General features: G+C 48.4%; 8 protein-coding genes across 8 annotated transcripts, besides 3 other annotated features; 4 read left to right on the top strand and 4 right to left on the bottom strand.

Annotated features, from left to right (window-relative positions):
- The first annotated feature begins 189 nt into the window (after nucleotides 1-189).
- Nucleotides 190-226: a microsatellite.
- A 47-nt stretch (nucleotides 227-273) lies between these two features.
- Nucleotides 274-1,806, bottom strand: FPSE_05291 (uncharacterized protein; the record flags this gene model as incomplete). The annotated part of the gene is made up of 1 exon (XM_009258409.1): nucleotides 274-1,806. The coding sequence occupies one exon, from the start codon at nucleotides 1,804-1,806 to the stop codon at nucleotides 274-276; it is 1,533 nt and encodes a 510-aa protein (XP_009256684.1).
- A 3,552-nt stretch (nucleotides 1,807-5,358) lies between these two features.
- On the top strand, nucleotides 5,359-7,217 carry FPSE_05292 (uncharacterized protein; the record flags this gene model as incomplete). The annotated part of the gene is made up of 4 exons (XM_009258410.1): nucleotides 5,359-5,556; nucleotides 5,645-6,924; nucleotides 6,979-7,128; nucleotides 7,178-7,217. The coding sequence occupies 4 exons, from the start codon at nucleotides 5,359-5,361 to the stop codon at nucleotides 7,215-7,217; spliced, it is 1,668 nt and encodes a 555-aa protein (XP_009256685.1).
- A 200-nt stretch (nucleotides 7,218-7,417) lies between these two features.
- Nucleotides 7,418-8,707, bottom strand: FPSE_05293 (uncharacterized protein; the record flags this gene model as incomplete). The annotated part of the gene is made up of 1 exon (XM_009258411.1): nucleotides 7,418-8,707. The coding sequence occupies one exon, from the start codon at nucleotides 8,705-8,707 to the stop codon at nucleotides 7,418-7,420; it is 1,290 nt and encodes a 429-aa protein (XP_009256686.1).
- Nucleotides 8,708-9,250: 543 nt separating this feature from the next.
- FPSE_05294 (uncharacterized protein) lies at nucleotides 9,251-11,141 on the bottom strand (the record flags this gene model as incomplete). The annotated part of the gene is made up of 4 exons (XM_009258412.1): nucleotides 9,251-9,660; nucleotides 9,713-9,858; nucleotides 9,916-10,265; nucleotides 10,332-11,141. 4 exons carry the CDS (start codon nucleotides 11,139-11,141, stop codon nucleotides 9,251-9,253), a joined length of 1,716 nt encoding a protein of 571 aa, XP_009256687.1.
- A 323-nt stretch (nucleotides 11,142-11,464) lies between these two features.
- On the top strand, nucleotides 11,465-12,350 carry FPSE_05295 (uncharacterized protein; the record flags this gene model as incomplete). The annotated part of the gene is made up of 3 exons (XM_009258413.1): nucleotides 11,465-11,573; nucleotides 11,674-11,727; nucleotides 11,785-12,350. 3 exons carry the CDS (start codon nucleotides 11,465-11,467, stop codon nucleotides 12,348-12,350), a joined length of 729 nt encoding a protein of 242 aa, XP_009256688.1.
- Nucleotides 12,351-18,438: 6,088 nt separating this feature from the next.
- FPSE_05296 (uncharacterized protein) lies at nucleotides 18,439-20,593 on the top strand (the record flags this gene model as incomplete). The annotated part of the gene is made up of 2 exons (XM_009258414.1): nucleotides 18,439-20,273; nucleotides 20,320-20,593. 2 exons carry the CDS (start codon nucleotides 18,439-18,441, stop codon nucleotides 20,591-20,593), a joined length of 2,109 nt encoding a protein of 702 aa, XP_009256689.1.
- Nucleotides 20,594-20,742: 149 nt separating this feature from the next.
- FPSE_05297 (uncharacterized protein) lies at nucleotides 20,743-21,762 on the bottom strand (the record flags this gene model as incomplete). The annotated part of the gene is made up of 1 exon (XM_009258415.1): nucleotides 20,743-21,762. One exon carries the CDS (start codon nucleotides 21,760-21,762, stop codon nucleotides 20,743-20,745), a length of 1,020 nt encoding a protein of 339 aa, XP_009256690.1.
- A 1,081-nt stretch (nucleotides 21,763-22,843) lies between these two features.
- Nucleotides 22,844-22,870: a microsatellite.
- A 489-nt stretch (nucleotides 22,871-23,359) lies between these two features.
- Nucleotides 23,360-23,418: a repeat region.
- Nucleotides 23,419-23,783: 365 nt separating this feature from the next.
- Nucleotides 23,784-26,461, top strand: FPSE_05298 (uncharacterized protein; the record flags this gene model as incomplete). Its single annotated transcript, XM_009258416.1, has 2 exons — nucleotides 23,784-25,473; nucleotides 25,521-26,461. The coding sequence occupies 2 exons, from the start codon at nucleotides 23,784-23,786 to the stop codon at nucleotides 26,459-26,461; spliced, it is 2,631 nt and encodes an 876-aa protein (XP_009256691.1).
- Nucleotides 26,462-26,521: the final 60 nt, after the last annotated feature.

Below are 26,521 nucleotides of genomic sequence, written 5' to 3'. Positions count from 1 at the left end.
GACATGATTACCTTTTGAAATGTGGAACAGAAGCAATCTACTTGAAAATTCACGGGGAATGTTAATGTGGCATCTCTATCCATGTCAAAACACCTTGGCACTTGGCATTGACTTCTCCTTCGTTTCACCAGGATGGTCAAAGCAACGAGAAATAAGCTTTCAGGTATGTGACGTAAGTTTGTTGAAGAATATTTATTTATTTGTTTGAATTATTTTTTTACTTATTCGCTAACGTCGTTGAGGTCGTTTCGAAGATAGGCGTTGAATCGACTCTTAGATTTCATACGTCGTCAAGACAGCCCGGTGGTCAGAGAACCACTCATTCTCTTTATGGTTAGGCTGAGGCTTAGGCTCACCAACGACGACAGTCTGAGAGTCAGTCACCTTGAGACCCTTGCCCTTGTGCAGAACAAAGTCAATACGGTCGAGAGGCTCAGGTCGGCGACGGCCACCGTTCCAGATGTAGATGGGAGACCAAGTGATGCCCTGCTCCTTGACGGGATCGGGGTGGGCAACGCGGAAAGAATCAATAAGACCAGTCTCCTCAGGGAGAACAGAGGTAGGCCACTTGATGCCAGAGTAACCGCAGTTCTTGTTCTTGAGACCTTCGGTGTAGTCAAGATGAGAAGGGGCGTTGAAGTCGCCGACAAGGAAGGTAGGAACTTCATCGGCATTGTCAAGCTGACTCTTCATACCAGCAAGGGTAGCCTTCATCTGAGGAGTGCGGCCTGACTGAGCCTCACGCTCGATGATCTTGTCAACGGGGTAGTGGTCAAAGCATGTGTCGTAAGGACCATAGGGAGTGTAGCCCAAGTGGGCGACAAAGAAGTTGATCTCCTTGTTGGTGCCATCAAGGGCAATCTTGACACCACCAGATCGAGCAGGTCCGCTGATGACACCGTAGTCGGCAGTGATGGGGTATTTGCTCAGAATACCGACATCACCGCCGCTGGACCAGTGGTACCAACCAAGAGCATCAGCAAGACGAGGGACGTGGCGACCTTGCTGATCCTCCTGGATACCAACGACATCGGCACCGCAAGAAGCGAGGAACTTGACCTGCTTGTCGTGGTAGTTTGTGACACCGGTACCGCCGTTCCACATGTTGAGGGAAAGAACCTTGAGCTGGCTCAAAAGGGCTTTGCCAGAAGAGGCGACATTGATGGTAAAGACAGCGGATGAGGCGGAGTCGGTACCTGTGGCACGGACGGTGACAACGGCCTCACTAGAGCTTGAAGTAGGTGTCCCGGAGATGATACCATCAGAGCTAATCTTGATCCAGTTGGCATTGGAGCCCTCGCTTGAAAAGCTCATATCACTGTTACCACCGCGAACAAGACCACGAATGCTGTGAGAGTACTTATCACCGACACGGGCATTGGGAAGCGAGACATCAGCCACGATAAAGCTCACATCTCCACCAAACTCACGGCCCTTGATGACTTGCAGCGGCTCCGCTAGCCACGTGTAACCGTTGTTAGCGAGGAAGAAAGCCGTGTAGTTACCAGGCTCGAGGCTTCCACTGTCGATCTGGACGGAGCCTTGGGATTTGGGCGCCCATTTCCACTTGATGGAGTTGGAAGAGCCCTTCTTCTGCTCGACGGGACCTCCGCCAGCGGTGTAGTACAGACCGACCCAGTTTTGGTCGTTGGCATTTTGGGTTGAGTAGTCAAAGGTCCATGAGGGCTGATTGGTGTTGAGGGATAAAGAGCCCGAGGCGGAAGGATTCTGGGCCTGGACTGATGTGCAGAGGCTTAGCCACAGGGCTGAAGCGACTCCGAGGAGGGGGGATCTGAACAATCTCATGGTTGTGGTACCAAGAGAGGATTGAAGGAAGAGGTACGCGAGATTGGTTACGTACGCCAAGCAAGCACGAAGTGAGAAGAGGAAGTCAAGGTGTAAATGAATATTGTTCTCACAAGCACAGGAGAGCGAGGGGGAAAAAGACGATTTCACGGCATATAAGTAACTTTTTTTCACCTTGGTCTCAGTCAATAGCAGAGGGCAAATATTGTTCTCGAATGGGGGTAGGAAAAAAAGAAGAAAGAAAGAGACCGGGGGAGAATGAGTTGTGAATGACCTCTGGATCTCGTGCCAAGTTTCTACCGGACAAGGGTAGTGCTGTTAGTGCTGGGGTTAGCTTCAGCCAATGCTTGAACCCCCTCAAGCCACGCCGCAGATGACGTGTGAGACGTCTGCATTGGTCTTGGGGGTGATCGGCGGCTTAAAAGACCTAAACGAGTATTTGCGCATGGGCACGTTGCAAAGAAACACACGGTTAGAGGCAGTTTCTTTTACCGTAGATGATCTGCGATGCTACTCTACTGTAGACCCTCATGGTCCATCTCTCTAATCATCCGACTCCCTATCGTCCGCCATCGTGACTCGGTAATGGCACTTTTGGGCGTCATGATTGGGTTGCGCAGAGAGCTTGTGGCACGACGATCTTCTGCAACTGATTCTCCTCCGCAAGTAAAACGCAAATAAAGGGTTCACTGACTCTCAATGCCGCAGCCTTAGCCTTATCAGATCGCGGCCTCGTGGGAGGGAAAGGATCTGCCGTTAGCCACACCCGCTGTAACCCTGTAACCCACCAACTCTCACATGCGTGTGATAACGGAGAATACTCCGGTGAAAGAATGTCTTTTTCTTCTTCTTATTCACCGTCTCGGAAATCTTGCCTTTTGCTCTTGTGCTACGTTCCACTGTGGCCATTGCTATAGAATTGCTTGGATAGTCATAGAGAAATTGCCCCCTCCCCCTCTTTGTTGCGAGATATAATCCTGGCAAGGTTGGGCTGTTGGTTATGCAAAACACCATCATATCTTGTTCTACCGTCACATTCCTCTAAGCTTACTGTTTTTGATCCAACAAGCGCCCGCGCATATACAAAACACGCCAAGGAGAAATTAACCTGTCGTTGTAGGCCACCTTGCTTGCTCAAATCTGAGCCGTGTCTTGTTACTACCACAGACCGTTTTCACCGCACACATTCAAGATTCATATCAGGGAATCGCCACAGTTACTTTTCAACGGTAAAGGTGATAGACTTCGTGTCACTGGGGGCGATTCGATAGATCTTCCCGTTTTGGGCCTATGAAAATGACATAGGTAGTAGAGTTTGCGATGGGAATGTTTCAAATAGAATTTTTAAAACTACGACTACCAGTAAATCATTATGAAAAGTGATAGAGCACAGACTAGTAGAACACAATAGAACAAAAAAAGGAACGAAAATGTTGTATAGTTCAAATTGACGAAAGAAATCTCGCCACTCCTCGTTACGGCTACATTGTTTCAAGTAAATTCCTAGGTATTTACCAATGCTGTGGAACAGAACGTCCGTGTCCAGAATCACGTCAGCCAAAAGAAACTTCTCTTAGTATCTGAGCTCCTGCACAGTTTCTCGCGAGTCACAATTTCGGTTCCGCCTTATCTCATAGTAGAGAACCTCAACTACACCTCATCTCGCAGTGAGGAAGTCAACTACGCCTCATCCCAACCGTTTAAACGTCCGAATGAAGATCGAAATGTTGTTCGTCATGCCAGAAAGCCCACATCATTCTGATAACACAAGGCCAACACTTGGTGGAATCCCTCCATCTAATGGTGCACCATATCAATCACAATATCAAGGAAGATATTCACAAACGATGCCAAGCAGAGAGAGCGCTCCGATTGTCTAAACCGGTAGCTTCCGCTAAGCGAATGGAACTCCAAATTGACCCCAACCATACATAAACGCGTTGACTTGGTCTTCGCCCCCAACGCTGACATATGCGACCTTATCTCGACGTCCACTCAAGAGGCCTTTCAGCGATTTTGAATCCCTGAGCAGCTGAGCTCAACATCACCAACACTTGAAAGCGTGTTTGATAACAAGGAGGGGATGCTACATTGGCGTGATTGTGACAGTTCATGGGTCGTCGATCCGAATGGTCCGAAGAATCTAGTATATATCCTAAGTTGAATTCCATGTTTCGTATCTACCATATTCGGAGATTACCTTGTCAAGCACGGTTAAAGTTGAGACCCCCAGATGATTCTTGTATAGTCATACTCGGTTTCAGATGGATGAACTTGTTGTTCGTCATATCTAAACCATATATCACTCCCGCATAGGCGCCGAGATCTACCGTCAGCCACGACACTACTTGGCACGTGTAAAGTCTGCCGGATTAATTGTCCGAGCCGTCTAGCCAAGACTGAGTTGGCATAGCCAAGTCGGTTAGTGGAAAATAGCTAGTTTAAGACACGAGGCTGGAAATAGCAAAGAGTCATGCTGCATCATGCTTATGGCAAGATGTTAAGCGTTAATCCTACATCTGATATGAATATTGATCATGACGTTGATCATGATGTACCTGAGACTTCGAGGCGAAGGCTTTGCTATCCTTTGAGTCTTCAAGGTTATCTTTAAGAGAGTAAGAAGAATGCAACGAATGCATTAATTAACCGTTGTAATGGCTATGACTGAATGAAATGTCTCCAAGCAGGAATTATTCCCACGGCTCTAAATGTCCCTGGTCTTTCTCAACGAGTTGAGGCGGTCAAGTCCAATGAATACCCTGCAGCCCGAGTTACAATATTCAGGCAGGATTACAAGTAAATGTCAGAATGCCAGTCGTTTTCATAACGCCCAGGCTGTTGTCGTAGGCATCTAGAATAATGAGACACATGATATACTGTCTAACTGTGAATATTTCATAAGAACTGAACCAGCAAATCTTCTGTAAGCGAAAACACAGTACTAAAATCTGTTTCTAAAAGTCTCGATACCGTAACCTGTGTCTGGTTTCAAAAGCTAGGTACGTTGATGGGCCCATGAATTTACCCTTCGGATCATCGGCCATTCATCCAAGAATTGTCGCTTCTTACACCGCAACCCAACAAGTTCTCTTCTTCCATAACCCTGCCAAAATCTCCCAAGCATGCCAAGTTTACCAATTGCACCCTTGCCACTAAGTAAAATTCTCCCATATCCAATATGTTATCGAGGTCTCGACCATCGACCCGCTATTCCTCCGTAAGCTATATCACTTTAAGACTTAATCCCGCCACCAAAAGCAAGGGTTCAAGGAACATATCCAATCAGACAAACTATAGCAAAGATTTTCGCTGACGAGAAATCCTCTTATCGGCTGACTCCGTATGGGGAACTGGAGCACAAAAGTTACACAGCAAATTGCTTGTCTTTGTCAAGAGGGGACCGAGGATATGAGCGCCCTCGGCTTTGTGAAATGCGGTATTTTATCCGTAAACCCTAGACTGCGTCCCCTGGGGTAGTATTCTCTTTTCTCTTTTTTGTGCAAAGAGAGTTTTCCCTGGTTGCATTCATTTTATCCGGAAACCTTGATCATGGCAGCTTCTGACGTGAATGCACCTCCGGGTTATTCCCATGACACGGAAAAGGACTCCTCCAAGGCAGCTCCGTCTAATACCACAAATGAAGACATCGCACAGAGAAATGCCTTTGGCGATGAGACTCATCGGAGGCTCAAGGGCCGTCATATTCAGTTGATTGGTATCGGAGGTACTATCGGTACTGTTCTTTTTGTATGTCCCATACTCACCCCCAACAGTCCATTCGCATGTGATATTATCAGTGGGGATGGCTTCATGGCTAATTATGTGTATCTCGTAGGTCCAAATTGGTAAAGGTCTGATGCAAGGCGGTCCTGGAAGTCTCTTCATTGCGTTCTCCTTCTGGTGTCTCATTGTCCTCACAATTACAATGGCTGTTGCAGAAATGGTATCATACACACCAATTTCATCTCCATTCGTCCGATTCGCAGGCGTTTACGTTGACGAAGCTCTTGGGTTTGCCTCTGGATGGAACTTTTTCATATTTGAAGCTGCACTCGTGCCGTTTGAAGTAACAGCTTGCCACTTTATTCTCCAATTCTGGACCGACGCAATTCCTGTGGGGGCGACTATCGCCGTGATCATCGTTTTGTATGCCCTCATCAATCTTATGGCGATTCAGTATTTCGGCGAGACGGAGTTTTGGGCCTCTGTTGGAAAAGTGATTTTGATCGTTGGCCTCATCTTCTTCACATTCATTGTCATGGTTGGCGGCAATCCTCAAGGAGATGCATTTGGATTCACGTACTGGAAAAGCCCTGGTGCTTTCAACACGTTGTACTATGATGGAGCGTTGGGCAAATTCGTCGGCTTCTTATCCTGTCTCATTCAAGCCGCATTCTCCATCTCGGGCCCTGACTACGTTGCCATGGCTGCTGGAGAAGCAGAAAACCCTCGCAAGATTCTCCCACGAGCGTTCAAGACGGTGTTCTATCGCTTGACTTGTTTCTTCGTTCTAGGAACATTGTGCGTGGGTATCCTTGTACCATACGACGACCCAAATATGATTGCTGCTTTCAGGGATGGAAAAGCTGGAGCTGCAGCTTCACCATATGTTATTGCGATGGACCGCCTCGGCATCAAAGTTTTACCTCATATTGTCAACGCCATGATTCTCGTCTCGGCGTTCTCAGCCGGTAACTCATACGTTTTCTGCGCTACAAGATCTTTGTATGGTCTTGCCCTTGAGGGTAAAGCGCCACGATTCCTCAAGACTTGCACCAAGACTGGTGTTCCTATTTACTGTGTCGCTGTTGTTCTAGTTGTCGCGCTACTATCTTTCCTTCAATTGTCGAACAGCTCTGCAGTTGTCCTGAGTTGGTTTGTTTCTTTGGTCACTGCATCTCAGCTGATCAACTTTTGTGTAATTTGCTTTACCTACCTTTGCTTCTATCGAGCTATGAAGGTGCAGAACTTTGATCGCTCGGTGCTTCCTTATCGAGCTTGGTTCATGCCATATGCTGCCTACATCGGTCTTGTGGCGACCTTCATTATGGTATTTGTTGGAGGATATACAGTGTTTTTGCCCGGCATGTGGAATGTCCCCAACTTTCTCTTCTCGTAAGTACTCAACTATAAGCACCTAGCGATATGTGTCGGAACTAACAATTACAGATACACTTCTGTCGGACTGTTCCCTATACTGTACATTGGCTGGAAGATCGCACATAAGACTAAGGTCCACAAACCGACCGAGATTGATCTCAAGTATAATTTGGCTCCCATTGAGGAGTACGAACAGAATTTTGTCTCTCAGCCACCAAAGTATGATAAGATTGTAACTTCGTCGTCCATATTACTAATACCTTCTTAGGAACTGGTTTGAGAAGATCCTGCACTTTCTCTTCGAATAGAACAGGATGGGAATACATGGGGAAAACGGTTGCAGATGTCATGTATGAGTTATGGCGAAATAGATACTATTCTGGATTGATACCCTATTTGAGATTGCATTCAGTTCATCACGTATGCCCAGTGAAGTATATCGATGAAATTCTGCTCTAAGTAATATATTCCTCGGCAGATTCTACAAACTATATCATTATGCTCACGTCTAAAATAGGTCACTTTCCTTGACTAAAATATCCCTAGTCACCTCGCTAATATCTCTCAAGCCTGCCAAGTGCATGTTCATAGTCAAATCACCACACAACGCTCGCAAAACATGCCTCACTCCATCCTCTCCACCCAGTGCTAAGCCATAAGCATATGGTCTTCCAACAAGAACACACTTTGCTCCAAGAGCCAATGCTTTCATGATATCTGCACCACACCTGATACCGCTATCGAACAAGACATCGATTTTGTCACCAACAGCATTGGCGATCCTCGGAAGCATACCCAAACTGCTCACACCACCGTCCTGTTGTCTACCGCCGTGGTTGCTCACCACAATACCCTGGACGCCAACTTTAACGCACTTCTTGGCGTCTTGAACGCTCTGAATACCCTTAAGTACGATAGGTCCATCCCAGTGCTTCTTTAGGAACTCAATGTCCTCCCAAGAATGCGAGTGTCCAGGGAACACAATCTTGGCCCATTCGCGAGCTGCTGGGCCCAGACCAGCTCCAGCTGATCCACCCTGGGCCGCCTGGTATACTCCACTGGGTGCATCGGTGATATCATAGCCGTGCTCTTCCTTGGACTGCTTCTTGAAAACGGGATCGGTCAAGCCAATCTCGACGCCGATGTGATCGGGGTGAATGAAAGGGTTGTAGCCATTGTCCAGATCGCTCGGACGCCACCCGAGAACATATGTGTCCAGTGTGACGAATAGTGCTGTGTATCCAGATTCTTTGGCTCTCTTGAGCATGGATATTGTAATGTCGTCGTGTTCCCGACTAGGCCAATAAAGCTGAAACCATCTCGGCGCATTTTCCCCGTTCGCTGCTGCCACGTCCTCGATGCTGGTACTAGACGCCGTACTCAGAGTATAAGGAATCCCCAGCGAGGCGGCAGCTCTAGTTGTAGCAGCTTCTCCCTCAGGGTTGAAGATCTTTTGAACTCCGATTGGTGCAATGGCAACTGGGAAGGGAAGGGTCTGTCCCAGCACCTTTGTTGTGGTATTGGCGAATTGCTCATTTCCGTTCTCGTCTTTTCTGCTTGGCACAAGTCGATTTGGAACGATCAACCAGCGAGAGAATGAATTGATGTTGTTCTGGTACGTTGAGGCGTTACCGGCGTTGCCGTGGATGTAGCCCCAAGATGTAGCTGACAGAGTCTCTTTGGCTAGTGATTCCCATTGTGAAGATTGGAATGTGAATGCAGGTCGTGCAAAGTGAAGACCATCATCAAAGATAGACTTTTCGTAGCCGAGAACGTCGGCGCTTGGTGAAGGAGTCATGATTGTCGATAGCGATGTGTGTGTATGTGACTGTTAGTTGTGAAAGATGCGGCTCTGCTGGTTATAAATATTCTCGGCTATTCTCGCGGCCATTGATATCGTTTCTGTTACATATTAGCAAGCTAGTCCATCAGGTAGAAGCAAGATCTAAAGCATAATGACGTCTGAGATGGTGCCATATTTGCGGATATCTCGGAAGACTCTTCTCATCGACGTTTGATGGTCAGCATCTCTGAGATCCTTCGGGTGGATTGCCGAATGGTCACCAGATAGCACAAGTTGCTTGGTGCCCAACATACTCAAAAGCAGTATTGCGTCTCTTTCCAATTCAAGTTTTGTTGCTCGTTTCAAAGTCTTTCTACTCAACTCAAGCTTTGTCAAAGCTAGCCCTTACAGATGACGTAGCTGACCCGATTTAACACGCTGCATCTTGTATTATAGAATGGAATGGTTTCTGAAGTCATTTTCGATTATGAGTAGCATAGATAGCGATGATAATATGTGATGATTACATAGGTAAATCGTCGACGACAGTGCCACGACTCAAGATGCCCCAACCTCCTGCTCGCTGTCACGGGACCTCGCATCCTCCGACACATTATCATTGTCACCCTTCAGAACTATGTCTGCCACCAGTAGGCTGGCTATGAGACATAATGCCATTAGAGGAATGGACATGATAAAGACTGCTCGAAACCCTTCCATTCGTGCATTCAGGATGTCGCTCTCATATTCGCTCGTACCCGGGTCACCAATTCGCCATGTTCCATCCAACACAACATCACGAACCCAGTCCGGGACTGCTTCCCCAAGAGCCTTGCTCAAGACTGCATAGTAGGTAGCAGTAGACACAGCAACTCCGACCACGCCGCCAAGGGAACGGAAAACATTTCGAGTTCCCGTCGCCACAGCACGATCCTCGTCTGTCGAGTTGGCTTGCAACGCTACAAGTCCTATTGCATGATGAGCTAGCTGAGTTTGATGGACAGTAATTATCTTACGTACCTGGTTGATGCACCCATCCAACTCCGGCTCCTTCGATAGCTAAGACAATTACGTAGATAGAGATATGGGTATTCTGACCAAAGAGAAGCTTCAACCCTACACCGAGGGTCCAAACTGCGAGACCACATCGCAGTACGGGCATGTACCTATAGTACAGATTAGTGCTCAGTTCAAGAACGTGAAGGGGTGCATCTGTTGCCTACCTGGCGTAGCGAGCCATAACAGGTCCTGACGCAGCACCCGCAAGGCCTTGAGCAATGAGAAAGGATACAATAAGCGTTGCACTCTCCAATGGGCTATATCCGCGAACTGTTTGGAAGTACAAAGGTATAAAATACTGCGTAGTCTGCCACACAAAGTCATGAAGGAAGCCCGAAAGTATCAGTACTAACGCTGATTTCGTTCTGAGCAATCTCAATGGGATGATAGGAATCTTGGCTACAAAAGCCTCAATACCTATAAAGAGAAGGAGACATACGACACCGATAGTCAGTATCAAGATGGTTTTGATGTTGTCCCATGGCCAAATACTTCCACCCGAGTTTATCGACATCTAGCAACGTATTAGTGTCCAAGGGTAATCGAAATTGGGAGGTTATAAGGATAGGCCAGAACTTACAATTACCAGAACGATAGCTGGAACCGAAGTGATGACACCCAGCCAGTCGATTTTGCGGATCTTCTCGCCAAAACTTCCAGGAACTGGCTTCAGTGGTAGTAAGAACAGGAGAAGTGCGAAACAAAAAGCAGCGAGGATAGAAGGAATCCAAAAGGCCCATCTCCAACCGTCGTCTTGTCCACGTGTTTGTATAAGGCTAGCAGCCACAAATGGTCCTGATGCAGCTCCAGTACCAATAGCAAGGCTAATAAACCCTTGGTATTTTCCGCGTGACCTGAGACTGACGAGGTCACTTACTATAATAGCAATGGAGGAACTGATACCACCCCCGCCAATGCCACTGATTGTCCTGCATGCATATAACCATATTGGTGTACGTGCAAAGCCACAAAGAAGGCCACCAATGGCAACGCATCCCATGGAAAATAATAGAATTGGCTTGCGGCCTGTAATATCAGATATCCTTCCATAGAGAGGTTGAAAGGCCGTCTGACCCAGGAGATATGCTGTCCCTACCCAGGTCACAGTAGGACCAGCATCTAAAGCCTCGGCAATAGTTGGTAGGGAGGTAGTGACGGAATTCATATCCAGATATGAGATGAAATAGGCAAGGCATAGGCAAAGATATGCTACCATCAGACGGGCAAACGGCAAACGCTGTGACTGGTCTTGCAGCTCACATGGTGTAGAACTGTCTATGGTCTCACCAGATTCAGCCCCAGATGGCTGAGCTTTGTCTTCGGTAGAGCTATTGCGGCCATTGTCCAACTTGGGAGTGGTAGCAATTGGATCAAGATGAAGGGATGTCATATTGTCTAATGATTGTAGCGGTGAAGAACGTAGAGTTGATTGTGGAAGGCGAGGATAGATATGAACAGAACCTCATGGGGCATGGAGTAGTTTGCTCAGCGGAGTTAACATCAGAAGAGAAGACACTCTGGGGAAAACTCGGAGATTTGTAGACACTCTTTCCTCAATTGAGAGAACAGCGTGAACTGATCTAGCTGGGGGTAACATGACTGAAACCTCTTGCGTCTGAGGGGTAACACGCGGTCTTGATTCCGCCAAGAGCCAAGGGTCAGCTTATATCTACAAGGACTGAACTGACAAGCAAAAGTTCCTACCCGCGCGAGATGAGCCTCGCCTATTCTTCTTCAAGTAACTACGCACGCGACACAAAGGGAAAAGCGACTTCACCCGGAACGGATAGAATCCTTCCTACAACATGCCTCACAAACATAGGTGAGATCACGTGCCATGGCGATAAGCTTACTTAAATACACTCAATGCATATATCTATTATCAAGACCAATATATGGCACATTATGAAATGTTCGATTAGAGAGGAGATACCTGTTTGGTGTTGATGACACGGGCAAGAGGTACAATTTACAGTGTAGGTGCGTTGAGTGAATATCGTCCAGTGACAGACAACTAAACGTTCGTTGTATAGCAAATAGCAAGTCCAAAGAGTATACGTGGATCGCATCGTATCAAGGCATCGACCCTGCCGATGGTAACTCGTTCAGCTTTTGGCTTTTCGAGACAGGTCAAACAGGTTCTCTGTTCTCAAGTCATACATTCAACATCACCGATCCAACTTCGACTACACAGTCGGCGACTCAATTCACGAGAACGAGACATCCTCAAACCAAGATCACAACCAAAGCCACCGAAACAACTGAAATAGCTGGCGAACCTACCTCGTCATCTAAGATAGTTGATGCGACACCACCGCCGGGACTATCTTCAGGAGCAATAGCCGGGATATCAGTTGGCTCTGTCGTGGGATGTCTATTAATCGCTGGTGCAGCATTGATGTTTTGGCGCAGAACAGGCAGAAAAGAAGCTTTACAGCCTACGGAGCCGATGGAGGTTGCCAAGTTTGGGGTTGTTGAAGCGCCCAATGATAGCGAGGCTCGTCATGGGCCTTGGGAAATGGGAGATGCAACCACACAGGCACATGAGCTGTCAGCTACAGAGCAAACCTACAATTACAGAACTGAGAGATGGGCATAAGAAATGAGAGGTTCTGTGTTAGTTTATTTACTCATATAGATATATGTAGCTCAACTGGACGCTTTGACTACTTACCCTGGGTGTTCTGATCACCTTTGAGACATCTTGTTCGATGGGGCAGCCTGATGAGTGAGTCTGACCGCCTGCAGCTATAGGCTGTGCAGCCAACAGGCCTTGTGAGGCTGACTTGCAGGCATTTCCAAGACATACGCTGCTGCAGATGTCGCCCACAGCCTGACTTTAGTTTTCCCTCCTGCATCATTTTTCACTTTCGCCAAAAGAAAATAGATGTTTCAATTCTATCACGAACCAAGCCCAAGTCTCTTTATATAAACGAGCATGGAACGGCGGCGAATGTCATTTGACCACGATGAGAACCGACAAGCAAAACGGCATAAGGCCATCACTCACCGTTCCGGGGCGCCTTCTTATGATCCTTATACCGTCGCATGGATCTGCGCGTTACCCATAGAGATGGCCGCTGCGCGCGCTATGCTTGATGCCGAACATGCTGACCTACCACGGCGAGGAAACGATACCAACTCATACGTCCTGGGAACCATGCATAAACACGACATCGCCATAGCCTGTTTACCGGCAGATCAATATGGGACAAACAATGCCGCAAGCGTTCTCAGCAACCTGAAAAACACTTTTCCAAATATCAGAATTGGTCTTATGGTAGGAATCGGTGGCGGAGTTCCTACCAAGGTCGATATACGACTTGGAGACATTGTTGTAGGCATCAGGGTCATGCAATTTGACCTTGGAAAGACGTTGAGTGAGAGATTTCAGAGGACAGCTATTCCAAAGATACCAGACAGTTCTATCCGTACAGTCATTTCGAATCTACGATCTCAGCATGAGTTGAGGAGTAGCCGGGTTCCACTGATTCTGAAGGATAAGATGAGCGAGCACCCTACATACTGGCTACCAGACGAGCCAGACCGCCTTTTTGAATCGGCGTACAACCATGAGTCTTCAAATCCAAACTGTGATGGATGCGACCAGTCCAAGCTAGAAGCAAGAAAGATTCGTGGTTCAACAGATCCTGTCATTCACTATGGGGCCATTGCTTCCGGGAACCAGGTCATGAAAGATGCAGCCAGCCGCAACGATATCGCTCGCGAACTGGATGTTATCTGTTTCGAGATGGAAGCTGCGGGACTAATGGACATAATGCCTTGTCTTCCAATTCGTGGCATATGTGACTATTCTGACTCCCATAAAGCTAAAGAATGGCAACGATATGCAGCAGCAACAGCTGCGGCATATGCGTATGAGTTCCTACAGGTTTGGGGAGGAGATACTCAGTCAATTGAAGCTGATTGCCCATTGCCGCAGAGTAAGTAGTTCTGTCCAGGTATATCACAGAAGGTTAATAAGACCACTAACATTTCATAGATTGGAACATTGCACCATCTGAGCGCCGTGAAAACTTGTTGGAGTCCCTTGATTTCGAAGACATTGACTCTCGGAAAATCACAATCAAGGCTGCTTATTCCAAGACTTGCCAGTGGTTTCTCAAGCATCCCGACTACCTTTCCTGGATAAACCCAGAAGACATATTACAACACCATGGCTTTCTTTGGATCAAAGGCAAGCCTGGAGCAGGTAAATCAACAATAATGAAGTTCCTCTACTTAAGGGCGAAGAGGAAGGATCGCAATTCCCAGAGCTTGACGGGTTCTTTCTTTTTCAACGCTCGTGGAGAAGAATTAGAAAAGACTGTTTCCGGCATGTATCGATCATTGCTGTTGCAACTCCTCAAGGGCTTTCCTGATCTTCAATGCGTCTTGGACGACCCTGAGTTAGTACCTCGAGGTCAAGCGGGTTGCCCCTCGCTAAACATCCTCAAAGACCTTATTCGAAGCGCAGTTTTGAAACTGGCTCAAAGGTCTTTCACCTGTTATATCGATGCTCTCGACGAGTGTGACGAGCAGCAAGTGATGGACATGGTCGAATATTTCGAGGACCTCGCCGAACAATGTACCGAAGATGGTGTGCGACTTCAAATATGTTTTTCCAGTCGCCATTACCCATTCGTAGACATTAGGCTGGGTCTTTGTCTCATTCTGGAGGAACAACTAGGCCATACCAGTGACCTCAAGACTTATATCAAGTCTCATCTACGGGTTAGGGACCCGCCACTCCTTGCAGAGCTCCAAACAAGGATGCTCGAGAAGGCTGCCGGGGTTTTCATGTGGGTTGTTCTCGTTGTTGAGGTATTGAATGTTGAGAACCGTCGCGGTCGACTTTTCTTGAAGACAAGGCTTGAGGAAGTTCCTAGTGGCTTGAGCGAGTTGTTCAAGGATCTTTTGAGGAGAGACAAAGCCAACATGGAAGAATTACTGCTTTCAATCCTTTGGATTCTTCTCAGTAAGCGACCATTGAAACCAGAAGAATATTATCATGCTCTTTGGTCAGGCCTATCCTTGGAAGGATTGGCAGACCTTGAAACCCCAGTTATCGATGCAGCTGACGCCAATGACTGCTTTGAGCGATGTGTGGTCAGTTCATCGAAAGGTCTTGCTGAGATCACAAAGGCCAAGCATCCGACAGTTCAATTTATACACGAGTCGGTCCGGGACTTTCTCATCAAGGACAAGGGCCTTCATGAGTTATGGCCAGAGCTTGGGGCAGATTGGGAGAGTTTTGGCCATGACAGGCTGAAGGTATGCTGCCAATCGTATGTCAAATCTGTTGGCACTCAAGAACTGCTCTCGCGAGTGGATAATGAGAAGCCCTACCCTTTTTTGGAATACGCCAGCCAATTCGTTCTACATCATGCCGAGCGTGCTAGTGGTATTGTTTGCCAGGAAGCTTTCTTGAATCATTTTCCAACCTCTACGTGGATCAGCGTTGTCAACATTTTCGAGAAGTTCAAAATTCGCAGATACACTGAGGATGCAACACTTATCTACATACTGGCAGATCGGGACCACTCTGGTCTCATACGGGCATTACTCAAGGCAAACCCTGACAACATTGACATCAATCGTCCGGCAAACAAAGAAAGATACAAATATCCTCTCATAGCTGCCATGGCTAAGGGACATACAGACAGCGTTCTTGCTCTCTTGGGCTTGTCTTCAACCATGCATGATGGAGTCGATATCACTGAAACCTTGGTATGCAACATGGATTCTGGAGCTACAAACCGCACCCCACTTTCTTGGGCTTGTGAGCATGGTCACTTCGGCATAGTCAAGGTACTTATCTCGCTGTTTGGTCACAAAAATGGGAGCAGCAAAACTGTTTGGACACCGCTCATGTTCGCTTCAAAAAGGGGATATACCGACATAGTGAAGCTGCTGGTTAAGACTGGGGCCGATATTCATGCAGAAATTAAAAAAGAAAATGCCATCTCGTTAGCATCAGAGAACGGCCACGGAGAAATAGTCAGGATACTACTCGATGCGAGAGCAAACCCTTATTACTCTAACGCCAACGGTTCTTCTTTACTGTGTCTGTCTGCAGGTAACAGTCATGAGGAAGTGGTCAGGGTTATTTTGGAAGAAATCGGAACTATGAAAGGCGAGGACTCCTCTTGTCTCATAAACTGGATGGACAGCTGTGGTTCGACACCACTTCATTATGCTGCTCGTCAAAAAGGGTCTGTGAGGATAATGGAAGACCTTCTTGTACATGGAGCAGATATTCATGCCCGAGATGCGAAAGGCAATACATGTCTTATGCTAGCAGCGGTATTTGGCTCCTTGGAAGAAGTGGAACTTCTGCTCCAACATAGAGCAAATGTCACTGCTCAAAATGAAAATGCCTCTTCGTGCCTCCACGAAGTTATACGTAGAGCAGATGGACATTTTGAGATTTTACAGTTGTTGCTCGAGAACGGAGCAGACGTCAATGCTCGAGATCAGAAAGGTAGAACGTGTCTACATGATATTGTTTTTCGCTTGGGGGAACCTTTCCCATCCTTGAGCGATGTGCTTCGAATCCTCGATAAACACAAGATCGACGCAAACGCTCGCGACAACGATGGCAACACGCATTTACACTATCTGTGGCAGGCTCGCCCCCAAAATTTATCAATTGTTCTCAACCAAGCTGGCTTAGATCTCAACGTCCGGAACCATAATGGGGAGACACCTTTGCATCGTGCATCACAGAAGGGCAAGTTCACTTTGACAGATTTGTTGTTAATACATGGAGGGGATATCAATTCTGTAGATGGCAAAGGTCGAACACCACTGGATTATGCATTTAATAACAATAGCCTTGTCCAACTTCTTGTCAGAAATGGTGGGATTAGGGGTGATATAGATTTTGACCCGGCATTGTGGCACCATGGCGGCTACCGCTTGGAAACTTTTTATCTAGCATAGAGCACTATATTCCTACCTACAGTTCGTCAAAGTCAATAATCTGCCTTCAAAAACTGGGGCGCTTCTGGCCGAGCGTGAGGGTATCAGAAAGACAGGCCGCTGGAAGTATAGTAGACGGACTTAGTAGGTAACCCAGCTACAAACCTTGACACATGCTTAACTTTGGTGTCACTATCCTATTCTAGCTTGACGGAAAATACGACTTTTTCCTCCGGGACGACGGCAGTTTATGTGTCTATGCCCCCAGTGGCACATATATCTGGGCTTCCAACACCTGGGGCTGGCCAGAGGCTGTGTAATGCCTACCACAGGATGACGGTAATCTGAAGCTCCTCGATAACCGTGGGGGATGAAGTCGACCAAGTGATAGTGGAGGCAAGGGCAATAGAAGCTCGGAACTTGTCATCACGGATAACGGAAATGTCGATATCAACACTGATGGTAACGTCGTCTGAAGCACTAACACGGCACAGCCCTCAAAGACTACAGCACCAACTCCTATTTCTGCCACTCCAGGTGCTGCCGAGCTAGTAAATAACACTGATATGTCATCAGCTCAGGCTAACTGTAACTCAAGCATCCAGTCCTCCAACGGACAGTATCAACTCAGTTGGCAATCTTCACATCTATCACAGCCTCGCCAAAGTCACCGGCGTCTTCACTATTACCCCCAACTCGACCATTACAGATGCAACATACCTGATCATGGGCGATGATTTTGTCTTTGAGATTCAGGGCGCAGACAAGCGAAATCTTTGGCGCTCTCCAAACCGACAGCCAGATCGATATGATCGTGACCTTTATCTTTATCAGTCCGGTCGTGATGATTTTGGTCGATCTTCTCGTAACAGAGAACAATCTTGTCCAATTAGGCCTACCAGTGCATGAGGAGCATTAATGGTGAGTATACCGCATATCTCGACAGAAAAGGTGACTTCAAGTTTCTGAAGACTAAGTCAGACTATTCGCGTTTACTCTGGAGATCAAAGACAGGTGATGCTGATAGTGTCTGGATGAACAGCGATGAGGGTTTATGCGTCAGCTCCAATGGAAAAGCGTCGTATCAGAGCAATCCTGGTCAACTTGGACAAGGTGATCTTGTTCTTGTTGTTCAGAATGATGGAAATATGCGCATTTACTTGGGTGGTAACTGCAAGTTTTCGTCCAACACGGCCCATGGGATCCCCAACGTCTATGTACTTTACTGATAAATAGATGATGGCAGTTTGCTTTGTGAATAGGTAAATGTTGTTACTTAGCAGGTTGTCCCAAGTCTTGGGCCCCCAAAGGAACTATTAATGATGTCAGCTTCCTCGTCCGATTGGTACCGGTAAGGCCGCCTAAAGTCCGCGGATATCGGGGTCGGAGCTTAGCTCTTACCCACTATCGTACCTAAGCTTTGATGGGATGGGACCTGTAGATGATCCATTTCTTAAAGCGAGAGGTTTTTTTCTTTTCTCTTCTCACTCAAACTCAACTCATGTCATCTTCATCTTCATCTTTCACTTCTTAGACATCATTTTCATTTAGCATTGGTTATTCTCTCATCTCCAATCTCCTCCAGACCTTGAACTGGAGGCGCCTCTCTCACAGCTGCTATAGACGCCACAAAGAGGGGCTCATCCTCATTCAGCCTAAGACCGAAGACGTCAGCATTCGAGGCTCAGCAAAGACCCTATACAAGGGACCATCGGAACTGATCACACTCTCTCACTCACCATCTCTTCAATTCAATCGCAAATATGAGTCGTCTGGCCGGTTGGTTTCGCTCGGGCACTGCGACCCCGGCTACAGATGCAAACAGCGATGCTGGTTCCATCTCCACCAAGGATAACATGGCCAGGGAAATGGAGGACATTGACGACGCCATGGCTTCCTGCGGCCTCATTATGAATGACGATATCGACGGTGCATGGGAGAGGCTTCAGACGGGCGACTCATCCTTCCACCAGCTCGGTCTGGCTGTCACTATCTTTATGCGCTCAGTGCTAGGCTTCGAAAAGGCGGTCATGACAGAGACCACTACCAAACTAGATGAGTGCGAAGCCAAGGCATGGGCAGACTACAAAAAGGCTCAGAAGCACGGAAAGGCTCGTGCGGGAAGCAAATTGTACCCTCCAGGCACCGAGTTTGAGCTTGTGCGCGCTGAGACGCAGCTTATGGGTGCCGTCGTTGGTGTTTTGCACGAGAGTCTCATTGATGCTATGAAGAGCTTCCTCAAGCTTCGCAAGGCATTCATGACGCTCGATGCCATCATTGAAGCCGAGACAAAGATTCTCGGTAGCATGCCTCAAGCTACTTCCGAGGCATCTCTGTCCGCCAAGCCAGTTACTGATGTGACAAAGAGTATGGAGAAGCTCGATATTGAGTCAGCATCTGGTACTCAAACGCCTGCCAACGTGGACTCCTCAAGCTCTTCAAATGCAGGAACAAATGAAGACGAAAAGGTTGATGAAGGAGCACCACTCAAGGAAGCTAGGTCAAAGGCCACCGAGTCCGATTCTGTTCTTCTCGAGAACCCCCTCGACATTTTCGTTCACTCTGGTGCAAACATGTGCTTTGGTATGATCCTTCTTATGCTGACCCTCGTCCCTCCTGCTTTCACCCGTCTACTCTCAGTCGTCGGCTTCCGTGGTGACCGCGAGCGTGGTGTCCGTATGCTTTGGCGCTCTACGTCCTACTCCAACGTCAATGGTGCTATCTCCGGTCTTATCCTGCTGTCTTACTACAATGCTCTTCTCGGCGCCGTCGACATTCTCCCCAGTGCCAACGACTTTGATGACGGCGCCGAAATTGTTGGTCCCCCTCGCGCAAAATGTGAGAAGCTCCTTGCATCTATGCGCTCTCGATACCCCGACTCTCGACTTTGGCTTATCGAAGAAGCCCGTCTGTACAGCAACGAGCGTAACGTCGCCAAGGCTGTCGACGTCCTTACTTCTGGCGGTGAGTCCAAGATGAAGCAAGTTACCGCTCTCAACAACTTTGAGCTCTCCCTTAACTCTATGGCGATGCAGGACTGGGTCCTTATGCGGGACTCGTTCATGCGCTGTCTGGAGCTCAACGACTGGAGCCATGCTTTGTATTACTACATGGCCGGTATCGCTTCCGTGGAACTCTACCGTGACGCCGTAGCCGCGGGAGATGAGGACGAGGCCCGTCGTCAAAAGGTCAAGGCTGAAGAGTATCTCCGCAAAGCGCCCGGCGTAGCGGGTAAGAAACGCTTCATGGCGCGCCAGTTGCCCTTTGAGGTATTCGTGCAGCGCAAGATCCAGAAGTGGGAGGACCGCGCTAAGAGCTTGAGTGTGGACCTTGCTGATGCTATTGGCGCGAGTCCCGCGGCAGAAATGAGTTACATGTGGAACACCATCAAGCGTATGGGCCCAGCCGAGCTTGAGAAGGCGGTGGGTGGCATGAGCTGGGACAGGTGTACTGCTAAGCCAGAGGTGGTGGAGAAGATCAAGGCCGAGATTGATGAGATGGGATCATGGGCGCTCATCACAGCGTCACTATACAGGAACCAGAAGAAGTTTGTTGAGTCCAGGGAATTGCTGGAGACACACGTCTTAAAACACGACCGGTAAGTCACAAATGCTACAATGGTGAACACCAACTAACTATTGCAGATTTTCTTTCAAGGGCCCAACAAAAGACGACTACGTTCTCGCAGCAGGAGTATACGAAAAGGGCGCCATCGCCTGGTCCGAGTGCTGCAATCCACCAGAGGGAACACCTGAGGAGATCGCAGCTTACCGAAAGGAAAAGTATGACGAGTGTGTTAAGCAGATGGACGTTGCCAAGGTGTGGGAGGCGTTTGTTCTCGACACTAGAATTGGCATGAGAGTCCAGAGCGGTATTGAGACACTCAACTGGTTTGCAAAGAAGATGGGATACAAATAGACGAGGCGATAGCAATCATCGGGATGGGAGTTTGTACACATAGAAGGGTTGCATTCATTGGGAAGGCACGGGAACATTCACTTGGATTAAGATGGAACGGTTATTGCATCACATCAATTGAAGAATGAAGTTACGATGTTGGATGTTAACTATGAAGCTCGCTTGGATCGTAGCCTTGAGCTTCTTCTCTTGCCACCTTCGTCGCTGTTTGTGAACTTGTCGATTCCTCCTTTAACAGCGCCCATGCCGCTATTCATCTTATTGGCAGACCTTTCCTTGACACGATGCTTCTCTGCTTCAGCTTTCACATCATCGAGAACATCACGTCCGCGACCGGTGCCATTCATCCAATCCAGCAGACCCCATGCGCCGTAGTTGCAATTACCCCCACTAGCATAGTGCACTGCTGTGCGTCGTGTCATACCACCCATAATGATACCGGGGACGATACTATACCCTGACATGGCAAGAGTCTCCTCAGCCGTACATAGCGCAAGGAAGAGGAAGTATGTAAGCAGATGCGGGCGCAACGCAATAGATGGCAAGTAGATAGGCAGAAAGCGATGAAAAAGTAGAGGAATCGGGTGATCCGCAAAGAGTTGGAGGCTGTAAGGCGCCGCTGACCTCGCGTGATTATATTGCTGGTGATATTTCGCAACTGCACCCTTTGAATGCAACACGTTTCGATGGATGTAGTAAGTCAGCACCTCCCTCGCCGTCAGCATTAGCAGAATATGCTTTGCCAACTGCCACGGCAAGGGAAGTACGGATGCAGTCTTGAAGTCATCTTCACCAAGAATATACTTGAAGCCAAGACTTGACGCGCCTTCAGCCGCAGTCACAAGCGCCAGGTTTATCAACACTAGTGCAACCTGGCGCGCGATGAAACGGCCATTCCGTTGCGGAAGAGAGGCGCGGCCACCAAGTTTGATGGACTCTGCGGCACTAGGTACTGATGTGTCGAGAAGAAGCGTCAGAAGAGACGGTATGAGATACAGGACGACTCTTATAGAGAGCGTGCCAAGGACGCGAATGCGAAGAGATGTGTGGGACAGAACGAGAGTCGTCCATGTCATGTAAAAGAAGAGCAGATTGAGTGATGTAGACCATGATGCAGAAGCAGGCGATAGTAGGTATGACAATATGGGGAGAGAGAGTAGGACGTCCATGGCTCAGAGAGCAGTCAGATTGGTGATGGTGTTTTTGGTGTTTTGGACTTGGACTTGGCGTTGGCTAGTGGCGCGTCACTCTGATCATGGTTCGGGGGTATGTAAAGTCAATAAAGAGGGGGATACAAAGTTTATCACGAGTTGTTATGGTTCCTCGGCAGATCTCGAGGGGAGCTGTTCGAGCTGCAATACCATGACGTCGCAACGATGCTTGATCCTGGAACTTGAACTTGGGGTGAGATTTGCAATGAGGAAAAATGACGTAATTGTGGCTGTTTGTAAGTCAGCCACAGGGCGATACTGCAGCCACGAAACAGAAGAACCCTGCAAGCTATCAAAAGTGCAGTCAATTCATCCCGTCGTTACTATCCTACCATAGAGTTGAGTTTGAGTTGGGCGTCAAAGTAAGGCCGGTAGCATGTCTATTTTACTGTTGAACTGGCAACGGCCAAAGCGATGCACGAGTTTAAATGCAGGTACACACATGCAGCTGAGTACAGTATGCTGCCATGGCAATGCATGATGCATCTTCTTGGCCATGCCGGCAATAAATTGATCAATATCCATTCAAAAGAAAAGTCAGTTGATTCTGAGAACCAGTCAGCAGTCTCCCTTGAGACAGCTTTCTCAGCTCGGGTTTTTAACTAAAACGCACATCCACCCACTGTTTGCTCCCTGTGGTTCCCTGTGGATCAGGCTCGGGAGTCAGTGGAGTTCGGGTCATTAATTGGTCCCCGTCCCCTCCCCATGACCACGAGGATCTGCATGAGATGCACAATGCCCATTGCTACAGTCTGGAAGTCTGGAAGTCTATATGTGATAAGCTTTTCCTTACAGACTCATGTTATTGTTTGCGTCCAAACGTTGGTGATGAAAAGGAATTGTTAATGGAATGCAAGACCTGAGGAATGGTAGCAATAGACAGGGGACATGACATGCTGGTAGAGGGGCTAAGCGAATGGGAGACGTCGTAGACATCCAGGGGCAGAAAGTTAACTTGCATTTTTTCAGGGGTCTAAATGCTCAGGGGTTCAGTCTGACAATCACGAGTGGATGAACGAGAAGAAGAAGAAGAAACTGGAAACAGAAGTAAAAATAAAAATAAAAAAAGGGCTGAAAGATGGGAAACTCTCTGCAACAATGCATGTCCCTGACTGTAGTCTCCCGTCGGAACGTAACCAAACTGCTCACAGATCTGCAACACAACACAGTAGGTACCTACTTAGCCCCCTCAGGTTGGGCACATTGAAACCATTCCTCCTCCAGATTTCTCATCGAGTACCCGTCAATGTTGCAATCTCTCCCCCATCGACCCAGTACTACTCTGTCTACAATTTAAGCCCGTCGTATCTATGATGAATTAAAAAAGTAATAATACACTTTGGGCCTCAATAACATCCATTCATACATTAATTGATTGGCCCACTTTCTCTTGTCTTTCCTTTACTAGCCTTGTCCAATAATTCTTCCTCGCCTTCTCTCTCTTCCCATCTTCTCCTCTCGCTTCTCCTCGTCAACCACCTTTGCGCGCCATTCGAAATAATTCCCTTGCCTGGCATCGCCTTTTTCTTTACCGCTTCGATCCTTAACCTGCGGGTTCCTTTTTCCTCTGTCTCTTTCTTTTCCTCTTCCCTTCCTTTCTTCCATATTTTCTTCTACGCGCGACGAACCCACTTAGTTCGATATCCCATCTACTTCAAATTAGATCCTAGTTATTTATTACACGCCTCTGGACTGATCCACCATCACCATTTCCCGCCAGCAGACTAATATCCCACGACGTTTGCCTTTGATCCGAAACTTTCACTCCATTTCATCCCTTCAATCAGAGGGTAGGCGCGTGTCCCCATTGTTTGCGCGAGACACGCATCGCCGTCCGGTCTCTGTGAAACACGAGGAAAACATATCCAGCATCCCTCCCTTGAAAAGACAATCCACTTCGCAAATTCACAACTGACTCAACGCCCTATTATTACGCTACTTTAAATCGCCCAAGTCGGTGGCACGCAGAGGCCCCAGCCATGAATTTTGACTCGGCTGACGTTCCCCCTATCCCTCATCGTGCCCGTGGCCATCACGCTCATGGATACAGTCACTCGAGACGTCGCTCTTTGCAAGGCCCCTCGTCAAAGCGCTCGTCAAATGTCCCTCCTGCCAGTCCCGAGGTTATCTCAAACCTGATCACCAGTCTGAGCGTCATCTCCGCGCCCGCTACCTCCCACTTCGAGGCATCTCCTCACAGTCTCTCATTACCAGCAAGTCCTGGCTACAGCAACGGTAGCTTTGGCGTCGACTACGGAGCCTTCCACCAACCCAGCCTCGACGACCTGAGACAGGATCCCGTCTCCCTTGACGAACTCGCCGCTCTACCTCCCGTTATACGCACCTCGAAACCTCCCAGCGGATACTCTGCGCTGACCGCGGCAAAGAGCCCCAAGAGTCCTCGAAGCCCGAGCCGTGAAGGTGGCCTGCGATCGTTTATCCGGAATAGTACATCCCGACCGTCGTCCAAAGGATCCTCACAAGCCTCCAAGAATGATGATGCACAGAGTATAGGCGGCCTTTCAATCGAACGACGCTCCAGTGTGGTGACACCCGAGCTGAACCACAAGCAGTCGCACGACAGTTGGGGCAAGAAAACATCGAGGAGTGCAAAGGGTCTTATGTACATGAGTTCGAGGGAGCGTTTACGCGAAAAAGAGGCCGAGCGAAAACGAGTATCCGGTGGGGTATCAGCTTCATCGTCAGGTGCAGTTGCTGGCGAGAGTGTTCACAGTGACGGTCGCAACGATCCCTTTTTCGCCGAAACAGCCATTCGGGAAGAGTCGCAGTACGAACTTCCGAACGAGCGCCCAATGGATGGTCCTTGCGCTATCCCGGCGCGGGGTTCCAGTCTGGCTAAGACTACCCAACCCTTGCGTTCGAGCGGGAGGAGATCAAGGCAGGATGGCGCGGTTACTGATGTGATACCAGAAGGAGACGAACATATGAGACCTCGAGAACGGGACACCGATAGAAGGAGACCGCCGCATAATACACATCAATCGAGGTCGTCCACGAGATCGCCTGTCTATGGTCTCAAGGACGCTTCCCCTTCCAAGACCACTAGCGTGGCTGGTAGAAGCTTCCTCGACATTAGCCGAGACGACGACGGCTTGAGTGATGAGGAGGACCTGGGCGCGCCCTTTCCTGCTGTTGCCCAAAACAGAAAGCGAGATCAGAGTAACGACCGCCAAGATAGGAGACGATCAGGACAACCAAGTCCAGCGCCAACTGAGGGAGTCAAGGTGAAGCGCAGCAGTTCACGTCTCAAGCGCTTGTCTGAGCCTCTAAATCTCAAATCCGAAGACCGAATTCGCGCCCCTAGTCCTCAACCGCAAGTCCAGCACCAGTCGCGCAATAACCACCACGATCGACCTCAATCTGCTGACTCTGTTGATGGTGCTGTCGACTCATATTTATGCTCACCACGGTTGTCGCAAAAGATTCGACATCCCCAGACGGGTCGCGTAATCTCGTTCTCTGAAGTGGGTGATTCTGAGGGTTCTGCGGTCTTTTGTTGTGTCGGCATGGGCTTGACGAGATATATCACTGCCTTTTACGACGAGCTGGCATTGACATTGAAGCTGCGACTCATTACACCAGATCGACCAGGTGTTGGTGATAGCGAAGCTTACTCGGATGGTACTGCAACGCCGTTGAGCTGGCCTGGTAAGTCCATTACTCTTCATTTCACAGATGGGTGCTAATTATAATAGATGATGTCTACGCTATCTGTCAAACTCTTAAAATCACCAAGTTCTCGATCCTTGCTCATTCTGCTGGCGCCATTTACGCCTTGGCCACGGCACTCCGAATGCCTCAACACATTCGAGGCAGGATACACCTTCTTGCGCCATGGATTCCTCCATCCCAAATGAACGTTTTCGGCACTTCGCAGGCTCTCCCACCTACCAACGCCATCCCGACTGCCCAACGTATCCTTCGAGCCCTTCCTACGCCCATTCTCAAAGCTGCCAATAGCAGTTTTATGACAGCAACAAGTAGCTCCATCACAAGCTCATTGCCCAAAACACCACGACGAGGAAAGAAGAAGAACGGTCGCGAAAGCACAGGAAGTACACGGAATGTTACACCAAGTATCGATAAGGAGAACATCTACAATAAGGCTACTACCAATGGACACGGCGATGAAGTCGACCATCACCCTGCATCGGAGAGTATGGATAGGATGAGTATTCCACAGGGGGGAAGAGGCGAATCAGATATCATCGCCGCGGCGTCTGACGCCATGGCGGATAAGGAACGACAGATGAACTACGATCTGCGACTTACCCATGCTATTTGGGAACTCGCAACAACAGGAGCAAATCCTGCTGTCGACCTTTTAGTTTGTCTCGAACGACGTCACACCATTGGTTTCCGATACGTCGATATTACAAGACCAGTTGTCATCCACCATGGCAGCCGAGACACCCGCGTCCCCGTGGACAATGTCAAATGGCTTGGCAAGACTATGCGTCGCTGCGAAGTCAGAGTCCTCGAGGGCGAAGGCCATGGACTCATGGCCAGCGCGAGTGTCATGGGCTCGGTGTTGATGGAGATGAGTAAGGAGTGGGAGGATTGGATGAAGGTCACAGGGGCCGAGGGGGGCAAGAAAGATCGTGAGAGAGGACGACGAGGAACTCTCGTGCGATAAACTAACTTTTTTCTTTGTGATTTGGATAATGTCATTTTGATACCCCAGAGGATGACTTCC

The sequence above is a fragment of the Fusarium pseudograminearum genome, chromosome 2 (genome assembly GCF_000303195.2).
Source record: "Fusarium pseudograminearum CS3096 chromosome 2, whole genome shotgun sequence".
NCBI lineage: Eukaryota > Fungi > Ascomycota > Sordariomycetes > Hypocreales > Nectriaceae > Fusarium > Fusarium pseudograminearum.
Note: the sequence above shows the minus strand (reverse complement) of the source record. Positions and strands in the feature narration are given on the sequence as shown.